This window comes from Eptatretus burgeri, chromosome 3 (assembly GCF_056783735.1).
Source record: "Eptatretus burgeri isolate ZD-2024b chromosome 3, Ebu_testis_v1, whole genome shotgun sequence".
Lineage (NCBI taxonomy): Eukaryota > Metazoa > Chordata > Myxini > Myxiniformes > Myxinidae > Eptatretus > Eptatretus burgeri.
In genome coordinates this window covers 27731683-27742606 of record NC_140963.1, presented here as the reverse complement: position 1 = coordinate 27742606, position 10924 = coordinate 27731683, and the positions used below count along the sequence as shown (strand labels likewise).

General features: G+C 44.0%; 1 protein-coding gene and 1 long non-coding RNA gene across 6 annotated transcripts in view; one reads left to right on the top strand and one right to left on the bottom strand.

Annotated features, from left to right (window-relative positions):
• LOC147029598 (uncharacterized) overlaps nucleotides 1–10924 on the bottom strand; it is a 108114-nt gene that overhangs the window by 54751 nt on the left and 42439 nt on the right. The gene's annotated exons all lie outside the window — the stretch shown is intronic.
• Nucleotides 1–10924, top strand: part of WDR48 (WD repeat domain 48) — an 82600-nt gene that overhangs the window by 35446 nt on the left and 36230 nt on the right. For all 5 annotated transcript variants that reach the window (XM_085872762.1, XM_085872761.1, XM_085872759.1 and 2 more), the window contains exons 5-6: nucleotides 5140–5269; nucleotides 5379–5467. In XM_085872762.1, the coding sequence (XP_085728888.1) occupies nucleotides 5140–5269; nucleotides 5379–5467 (219 nt within the window). The remainder of the gene's footprint in view (nucleotides 1–5139; nucleotides 5270–5378; nucleotides 5468–10924) is intronic.

Genomic DNA, 10924 nt, shown 5'->3' with positions numbered 1-10924 from the left:
AAACAAAGCGGAGCTGCTTGAATTTTTGCGCCAGGAGTGGCATAAAGTCACCCAACAGCAATGTAAAAGACTGGTGGAGAGCATGCCAATACGCATGAAAGCTGTGATTGAAAATCAGGGTTATTCCACATAATATTGATTTCTGAACTCTTCCAAAGTTAAAACATAAGTATTGTGTTGTTTAATAATGAATATTGTGGTGTAGCCATGCCCGCGGGGAGGGGCATGATGATGATGCATGATGGGCGTGATGGTGGAGGAGTGGCCGTGGGGTTCGGCAAGGGATATGAGGTGTGCACGCCGCCTGAGGCGTCGTAGTAATACTGGAGTCGGCCGGCTCGTGAGTGTACCGCGTACGGAATAAAGGGGAGCCGCGGGCACAGTACGCCCTGGCTCGCACTCGTGCAACACAGCCCGGCTCGACTGTTCCTCCGCTTCGTGTCTGCCTGCTAAGCATCTCCCAATTCAGTACAGTACAGTTGGCGAACGAGGATCTTCGAATCGACGTGTGTAAGGGCGGCAAATGACCCGTGCGGTTCCAGGCTACGGAGCCAAAGGTCTCGCCGGCGCGAACATGGCAAAGGGTCGGTGCATGGCAAACGTACGCGTGCCCGCCTTCGTCGGAATCTACTTCGGCCACGTCGAGTGGGCAACGTTCGTTCATTTGGTTCATTTTCTTGTTCGTTTTGTCGAGGATACGCGTTTCGGCTCGAACGCGGCGTTGGACGTCGCGCAAGCTCTGGAGAATGTCCGAGGTCTCGATGGTCGGGACACAGCAGATGGTCTAGGGGTCATCGCAATGGGCCAGGCACGCACGGCCATGCGCACGGTCTGCGGCGCGGGTCGTGGGCGAGCGTGGCAATGCAATCACTCGGACGGCGGTCTGGGCTCTCGAGGTCGTCTACGGTATGTGGGCCGAGGGTCATCGCCCATTGTTGCGTTCATAGATGGCGGTGTGCGAGGCGATCCTTCCGTCCCGCGTCGAAACCTGCTTGCAATTGATCCGGAAATGGCAAGATCAGTGGTGGGGGGGGGGAAGTGAGCGAGGCACGGATCGGGTGTCGAATTGAGTCCACTCGTGCTGGCCGCGCATCGCATTCGGCTGTGCCGTGCAGATTCACGGCAGAGGAGCGTCCGGCACGGTTGAGAGATCATTTTATTTCTGGTCTGCGAGCAGCCATTGACATTGTCTGCAAGCAGCCATTGACCGACATCACATTCGACTCGGCGATCGCGACTGTTTCATCTGTCGAGCAGATACCAGTGACCGCGCAAGTCCGCGCGATGGCTCAAGTGCCGCAGGGTGCTCGCGCGCCTAGCGGTGCGGGACGAGAGCGCGCACCGCAGCACGGTCGCACCGGGAGCGAAGGGGCACCGCAGCACGATCGCACCGGGAGCGAAGGGGCACCGCAGCAGGACCCCAGTGACCTGGAGATCAGCCTGCAGCCGGGGCATGATGATGCCGGCGAGCCGGAGCAGGAGCCGGGCTCGGCGAGCCGGACCCTTTTGGGTCGGAACGGGTTCCGGTTCGTGCCTCCAGATGTGCCAGTGCTCTCAGCGAGGCCTTCATCGAGTACCGAGGGCGAGGCTCTGGCGGGCGGCGAGAGCCGTATCAGCTCTCGCGATGAGTTCCCGCGCTTCGTTTGCGATGAGTTCCCGCGCTTCGGCAGGGTTCGTGAGGCAATGCGCATCGGTGTGGTTCAGGCAGCTTCAACAGGTGACGATGGGCCTGTGGCGTTGGAGGGAGTCGCGAGTCACAACATCGAGTCGACAACCAAGAAGCGGACTCGTGATGTGGGTTGTGGGTTGTTGTTCATGGCATATGTGCTTTTCCTTGCTCTAGTGATGCAGTTTAATGTTGTTGAAATAAATGCCAGCAGTTCTCGTGTAAAAGTGGATGTGGCGGAGATCAGTCAATGGAGTTGGTGTTTTGATCAATGTGATGTGGGGGCGAATAAAGAAGGTTTATTGGCCTCCAGTTGCTCCAGGCCGCAGGTAATTGCTTTGTCTTGTACTGGGATTTTATCAAAAAAGCGCGCTGTACGGAAAAATGAATTCGCAATGGTTCGAATGTTATTCCTATTGATTTATAACGAGCTTATGGTTGAAGTATGGTTTAAATGGAATTACTACCGTCTAACTGCCGTGTGGGTCTCGGAGATCGACTCGGAGCCGGGACTCGTGCGCTGGTCGGCGTTACCCCCACCTCTGCTTTCAGCGAGGTCAGACGTGCCTGGCGCCTGGGGCACGGCTCTCTGGGTGCGCTCAAGGCCGTTTTGGCCATGCGGTGGAATCTTAACTGATTATGGTGCGTGAAGGTTGGGGAGTGTTTGTTGCTTCCAGCCAAGGGTGCTGTTCAGCGCCCCCACCAAGGTCGGTTGGGTCTGGCGGTGGCGCCGCGGGTTCCAGACAGCGGGGGTCCGGCCTCGAAAGGTTTATCTGTTTCAGGTCTGCCTGGGGGCGGGTTTGCTGAGTCGTGCTGCTGTGCTTCTCCAGTAGCTCGCTTTCACGCATTATATGATGTGATGTGCTGTTATACTTCGCTGTTTTCATTTTATTTGCATGATTATTATACCGAGGTTCTTCGTGTTGTCTATGCTTCTTATAATACTGATCATTTAATAATCATACTTTTAGGAGGGAGGAGTGTGGTGTAGCCATGCCCGCGGGGAGGGTCATGATGATGATGCATGATGGGCGTGATGGTGGAGGAGTGGCCGTGGGGTTCGGCAAGGGATATGAGGTGTGCACGCCGCCTGAGGCGTCGTAGTAATACTGGAGTCGGCCGGCTCGTGAGTGTACCGCGTACGGAATAAAGGGGAGCCGCGGGCACAGTACGCCCTGGCTCGCACTCGTGCAACACAGCCCGGCTTGACTGTTCCTCCGCTTCGTGTCTGCCTGCTAAGCATCTCCCAATTCAGTACAGTACAAATATGAACTTGTTTTGTTTGTATTATTTGAGGTCTGAAAACACTGAATCTTTGTTGTTATTTTGACCAGTTGTCATTTTCTGCAAATAAATGCTCTAAATGGCAATATTTTTATTCGGAATTTGGGAGAAATGTTCGTAGTTTATCGAATAAAACAAAAATGTTCATTTTACTCAAACACATAACTATAAATAGTAAAACCTTAAAAACTGATAATTTTGCAGTGGTCTCTTAATTTTTTCCAGAGCTGTATATACAGTCATGCGCCACTTAACGACGGGGTTACGTTCTGAGAAACGCGTCGTTAAGGCCTAAGTCACATTTGCCACGGCGGCCGTGGGGTCTCCAAAATCTACGGCCACTAGCAATTATACGGCGGCCGCAGTATTTCCATGGTCACACAATGTAGCAGTCACATATGTTTTTATTTTTCGGGGAGCCGCACGGCGTATTTATAAATTGTGGAGACTGAAAACGTGGGGGTGCCATACAGTCTTTGATTTGATGTCGCACGGTGACCTTAGGGCGTTCCTGCGGCGGCCATAGAATTTTCAAGGCAGACGCAAGGCGACCGCAGGGGGACCGCAGGGGGGCCTTCAGGCGAACGTGCGGCCAGACGGACGGTAACGAGTGGGTTTTTTTATTTTTATTTTTTTTACCAGTTCTTTTGTTTCGGCTTATCGAATTGCTACGGTGAACGTAGAAATGAAAAAAGTTATAACTCCGCGTTATAATTCCACGGTGACCCCTATGGCCTGTAAAATATAGCCATATGGCGTAGGGCCACCCTGAGGCCACCTCATAAACTCTGCGGCCGCCGCACGTTTCTGTCAATTCAGAGGGCGTACGTCCACCGTATCCTCGCCGTAGAGCAAATGTGACTTAGCCCTAAGCGACGTCGTCGTTGTGCGAACATCTTTTTTTTTTCCGTTTTCGTTTACGAACACCACACTTTCACAAACCTAGACACCTAGGCTATATGGTGTAGCCTATTGCTCCTCGGATACAAACCTGTACAGCATGTTACTGTACTGAATACTGTCGGCAATTGTAACACACATCCAAGAGAGACGGAAGACACGTTAGATTTACCTTTGTGCTGTTCATGACGGCCATCGGTGTTGTAACCAGCAGCTTACAATCTCCTCTCACATTGATTTTCAAAAGGTGAATAATTACCGTTTGGATTTTATAAATACGTTATCATTGCATCGATGTTATAATTTATAAATGAAGAAACGAGCACCTGTTAATTGTGATATATATTTTCGGAACAGTGCGATTGTTTTTACCACATGAAAGCTTCACCAAAAAAAATTTGTGTTTTAATGTCGACGAAGAACAACGATTTATTCGTGGAATTCTTCAATTCAAAGGTAATTCACTTGCTCGAAGGTAAGTGTGCAAACATTGGTTCAGTTTGAAAGCTGATTTCCTTGAATCCCGATTTAGCACGATCCTCTTCTTTTTTTTCGCGATGACATTTTATGGACCTCAACGATCGCATAAAAACGGGGCCACACTGTCGTTTATTATCATTACGAGGTATTATGTATGTACAGTGTACATAATTGTATGTGCTATTTTTATACGAGGCGACATCACTCGGCGATAGGAATTTTTCAGTTACATTTTTTTTTATTTTTATTTTTTCAGAGCTGGCAGATCCGTCGTATATGCGATCCGTCGTTGCCCAGAACGTCGTTAAGTGGCGCATGACTGTATATGTATTTCGGCTTTACATATACATATATATATATATATATATATATATATATATATATATATATATATATTTCGGCTTTACATATATATATATATATGTTCCCATTTTTTTTTTTTTTTTTCCCTACAGCCTTTTAAACTTTTATTTTATTTCAATTTAATTATATAGTTGAACACTGTGGAGCACACAAATCACCTTGTTTACACTTCCAAAAACCGACCGTTTAGCAATATTTGGACAAAATATTACACCATTTTACGCCATCTCGACCAATCAAATTTGCTGATCTCACTCCGTATTGGGGTATATTGAGATTCAGACAAAACCACGGCTCGTAGAAAAACATAGATAGTGCTCGGAAACGCAAAGCAGGAGTTGAAAAGACCCTTCCCATGTCCTTTTTCTCAAGACTGCATGGGTTGCATGTTCTCTCAACTCTGTTGTTTTATTTGTTTTTTGGGGGGTGGGGTTGTTCTTTTACAGGACTATGTGAAAGCTTTGGCCTATGCAAAAGACAAAGAACAAGTGGCTTCTGCTGGTCTCGACAGACAGATCTTTCTTTGGGATGTTAATACCCTGACAGCTCTCACTGCTTCAAACAATACAGTGACTAGTAAGCCTTTAACGCTTAATTTAACACAAATATGATGGTAAGTTTCTCTTTTTATGGAGGGGTGGGGTCTGTAATTTGTTTTATTTTTGTTTGTTTCATTTCGTGACAGCGTCCTCTTTGAGTGGGAACAAGGATTCAATCTACAGCCTGGCTATGAACCAGATGGGAACTGTCATTGTGTCTGGTTCCACCGAAAAGGTACTTCTTCAAGAACCGTCATACATTGTGTACTTTTATTCAATTTGTTTTGGTAATTCCGTTATGATTTTAAGTTTTTAATGCTTTGAAACTACCTTGCACATTTTTCGCAAGCAAGAAATTTTGTTATGAGAGCTATTTAGTGATCCCTTGTTTTTGAAGGTTCAATCTACTTGCAAATATATATATATATATATATATATATATATATATATATATATATATATATATATATATAAATATTTATGAAAATTTGAACTTGATAGGAAAATAATTATCTCTTAACCAATGGGTCAGTGGTTAAAAAAAACAGCAGTACATATTCATGGATTTGTGATAACATGATTATGGTAATGAATGTTGTTACCTTTGTCTCCATTAGCAGGTTTGAGCGGTTCAAAACAGACCCGGTTCCTTTTGTATTGACCGTAATTTGTGACTCGGAATCAATACGATTGCGGACCTCTGCCCCTGGCTTATCTTTGGTGGCTTTCGGGCCTGGCCCGGATTCACGTGACATTACCACCGACATTGACACCGCACATCATCATCACGTACTTTGGGTCATCGTAGCTTGGCTTCTGTGATCAATTTTGCATATTCCTCATTCTTCGTCATTCACTCCATCCACAAGTTATACCACAAAGGTTAAATTAGGAAGAAGGATAACAATGCATCTCTGAGTAATGTCCGACCTTGCATGTAGTCACATAAGAACTACGTAGACTGACATGGTGTACACCGATTATATTATAATAAGTATTCACAATTATCCAAGAGAAACAAAGGGTTAAAAAAAATTTGTTGTAAATGAATGGTGAAGATTGAGTTGGTTTGTAGTGTAACAATGATGAGATCATTCCGGTTACCCGATTCGAGTTCCGTGGGTCGCAAACGCCAGCTAAATCCACAGCCTCAAGCAAGTTCCCGGACCTATTTGTCACATTGCAAGACTCATTGGGACCGTGTGCTGTATCTCACTGAGTGATGCGCCGATAGGCGCTCACGAACATCCTATTCCAGCCGAGCAACCGCAGATCGTGAGTGCTCTGAGCCGGACTGAACCAGCTCGTCTAACGATATCGAAATGGCCAAATGAGGTCACCACAACAAGCAGAATCCAACACTAAGACCAGCTACATTTATTTAATAATTAAATGGCTTGGGAGAAGGAGTACATGAAGCAACAACTTGTATGCAATAAACAAATATATATGAATCGCTACCTACACCACCAATTGTAACAGGGGATGAAGAGGTTCAGGGTCTACGTCCCAATCCTGACACCCGATTGTAACAGGTGTGTGACCGGGCATGGGAGAAGGCACAAACATGAAGCAATAACAACCAGTATACAATAAACAAATATAAATTAATCTGTAAATAAACCTAGATATAACCCTCAAACAAACATTGCAGATTTATTCACAGTTCTTATCTTGGGCCCTTTCACTCAATCGACGAGAACACAGTACAGGAAATGCAGATAACAAGCAATAACACTGAGAGGTCGATTTAAAACCAGAGGCAGTCTGTCCTGGAGTCCAGACACAGAGTTATCAGAAGCTGTCTCGTGCAAACTGCCGTAAATACTCTGAAGCTTCATAATTGTGGCCTCCTCAAAGCCCTCGTTGCCATTGGGGATAAAGTGTTCACAGCCCCGCACATCCAGAGGCCCAGACGTTCTCCTTCCTCCAAGCAGCAGTTTAACTACTGTGCTTTTTCGTTCGTGTCTTTCTCAAACAGCTGAACCGACTGTGCCTCTCCGTGTCGCTCTCTCAAGCGGCTGAATTGACTGTGCCTCTTCGTGTCACTCTCAAACAGCTGAACCAAATGCTCGTGACATAACTGCCAATTCGGCCCTGTTCTGGGCCACTCTCATGGTGATGCTAACTGCAGACTTCTTCGATGCAGATTCGCAACAACTGCACATTTTCAAGGCTTGAGCTGCAAAGCACTCATGTGCACTTTGTAAAGACACATAAACAGAGGATAAGAACATTAAAAACCTACAGCCAGAAGTTTGAATAGGGGAGGACAAAACAAACATCTTACTGGGTACATACGCAACGCATATCTGTTGCACAAATAGTAAGTACATCACTCTTGTCTAAACAGATGCTAAGAAATTACGATTGTTCTCGTAAACAGTTATTTTTTTGTGGACATTGTCGAGGTTCGTACATGTGCTAACACACAGAACATATAACAAAGGGAGCAGGAGACAAGAGGGGTGGGAGAGGGCAAAACAGTGGGGAACTTCTCCATGTCTTTGGGGAGAGGGTTCTGTGGAAGGGAGGGAGATGGGGCGTGTCCACGGGGTAAACAAGATGGCCACTCCTCGGACTTTCAGGAACGAAAGCAGGGAATTTGATTGAAGGAGGCCAGGTGGATTTGGGGGGGTGGATTAGCAGGGGTAGAAAAGATCATGGTTTTGGATGGGGGAAGATATGAGATGGTGGTGAACAGCTGTCTTGAAGACTTGGAGGGAAGAGTGAGATTGAAGAGAGTGTGGTTAATTTGTTTTATTAACCCTCAAAGATCATTCCCACAATGGTATCATAGTTGCTGAATACAGTGATCGATTACATTCATGGATGTGGCGAAAGCACAGGCATGTGCTTGCCAAATGGCCCCCATTCCCTCGGGAACTTCATAAAAACACTTCTGACATACCGCTGCATGCAGCCCACTGACAGAAATGACATTATGATGCCACCTTGGACTGAAAGTTGCTAAACGGAGACTCAGCCAGGCTGGGGCCTTCAAGACCAGGGTTTAACCTCAACGACTCAAACCTGCCATTGGAGATGATGGACAAGTGATTTGCTTTGGTCTTTTATCAGTTTGTTACTTGCTAAATCAAATATTTGTCAGTGCGGTATATTGGTTGGTCTGGTCTGTTTGTCTGTCCGTATATCAATCGCCTCCATATCGCACAAAACTTAACCATGTGGTGGATCGAGTCAAAATCTGGAAGCCCATTGTTTTTGACCTCAAAAGGTCAAGGTCATAAATTGTCAATTTTCATCCAATTGTTTTAAAATGTGAACATAATTTGCATATTGGGTCACTGAATTGGTTCACCGATCAAAAGCTCAAAGCCGATTGCTTTTGATATCAGAAGGTGAAAGGGTCAAAGGTCAAGGTCACAAAATTGTCACCGTCCATCCTCGATTGACTTGAAATTTGAACAAGGCTTGCTTATTGGGTCACTAAATTAGTTCACCAAAATCATAATGATCGACTTAGTCGTTTTGACATGTCAACAGTTTCCATGACAACACTTTCTCCACATTATATTCAAATGGGACTTTTTGTGATTTTATTATTGCGATACATGAATAATTTTTCAACATATCAAATTTAAACATGCATAGTTTATTTGAACGTATGTGTAAAGCTTGGTAAAGATTAGTCATTGGTCAATGTCAAGGCCATCCGAAACATGCAAAACACCTATTAGGGTGCAATTAGAAAATTTATCAGCCAAATTTGTTATTCATAACAATGAATGTAAAACACTTGATCAGTGAAATTTTTGAAACTGCCAAATTGCTGTTTCCATGGCAACTATTTTTTAATATTTTAATTTCACAAGTTTTGTGTTATGCGCAACATCTTACCTCCCACCGCCGAAGGTGGATAGAGGTTATGTTTTCACCCCTATTTGTCTGTCTATTTGCCTGTGAGCAGGATATCTCAAAAAATTGTGGATGTATTTGGACGAAATTTGGTGCAGAGGTCGGGTGTATGACGGGGACTAATTCATTTGATTTTGGTGAAGATTTGGATCCAGATACCAGAATTTGAAAGAGATTCTTCACCAATTAATGATGGAGCCAAAAACGATAAAAAGCAAAATATCTCAAAAAAGTTGTGGATGGATTCGGATGAAAGTTGATGGACAAGTTTGCATGTGTAACAAGGAAGATTGATTCGATTTTGGTGAAGATCTGGATCTGGATCCAAGAATTTTAAAAGTAATTCTTTACCTTTGAGTGATGGGACCAAAAACGATATGTAGCATGATATTTCAAAAAGTTGTGGACGAGTTACAACAAAACTCGGTGGATGAGTTGGTTTGGTGTGAAGAACAAGCTGATTAGATTTTGGTTAATGTCTGGATCCAGATCCGGCCTATCAGTGGAATACAAAGCGTAAACTGTTCAGCCTAGGGAGGAATGCACTCTACCAAATGCCGTTCTAGTTCTTGTTCATTTGGTTTTTATATTGAGCTCCTTCAGTACGGAGACAAGTCAGCAATGGGAAAGTGTTAAAGTGATGCTATTTTAATGAATGCTTACATTATGAAAACGCAGTGAGTGTTGTTACGTTTTGATCTCGTAGCATGTTCATCTGTTGATCAACAAATTAGAGAAGAAAGGCGAAACATACAGTCGGTTGAAAAAGTATGAGTCCACTTCAATCAATGCCAAGCTTTCTCAAATCACCATTTCAAACAGGAACTTGTCATTATATTGAAGATATGTATCCATCTTGCTTTGCTTTTATTATATAGTTATTATTGTCTGATACTTTGTCTTAACAGAATAAAAGAAGGGTGAATGCATTTGAGAGAAAAATAAAAATTTATGTGAGCAGTCTGACTATGCTCTGGCGGACATTACAACACTGTAGGGAAAACATTGACTCAAACATAATCCATAAACTAATTAAATAAATCGCAAATAGAGTTGGGGCATTTCTCAAGGTAAAAAGGGGGTCACACTGATTATGATTATATGTAAAGACAGATTTGATTTTTCCCATTATAATAAGTGTTGGTATATCCTTAAGAGTTCATGGAAATCCCTTGAAAGTCCTTTTGGTTTCACATTACAATGATTACTTTTGTTATCACATCTCAATAAATACATTTCCTGCTGCACTCATTGCCTTTGGACCCCACTGTGTGTCTGAAATATTGTCGGCTCTTCAGGACCAATTGTTAAAATTATATTTTGTGAATTGAAATCTTTTAAGTTATTTCAGTCGAATACTTCTCATGTTCCAGAATGAATACAGTGCATATTGGGAACAATAAAAGGAAGCTGAGTTGTACATCTCATATGTTGGTCATTTAGTCTACTTTTGTTAATGGTATTGTTTATTGTATGAATTTTTGTTATGTAATGTTTTTGTTTCTTTTTTTGCATTTCTTGATTGAACATTATTTCCTCTTTGCAGGCTGTAACAGTTCCCCCTTTTTAAACCTTCCGATGTCCTTGTAATTTAAATACATTTATTGTTGTTGTCCCGCACGTGTAGAAGCTCTTCCATTAGTGGTTGATTTAAAAAACAAAACAAAAAAGATATGTTTTTCTGCAGAACATGCACTACATGGCCAAAAGTATGTGGACACCTGCTCATCCAACATATCATTCCAAAATCATGGGTATTAATCTGGAGTTGGTCCCCCCCCCACCCCCCCCCCCCTTTGCTGCTGTAACAGCC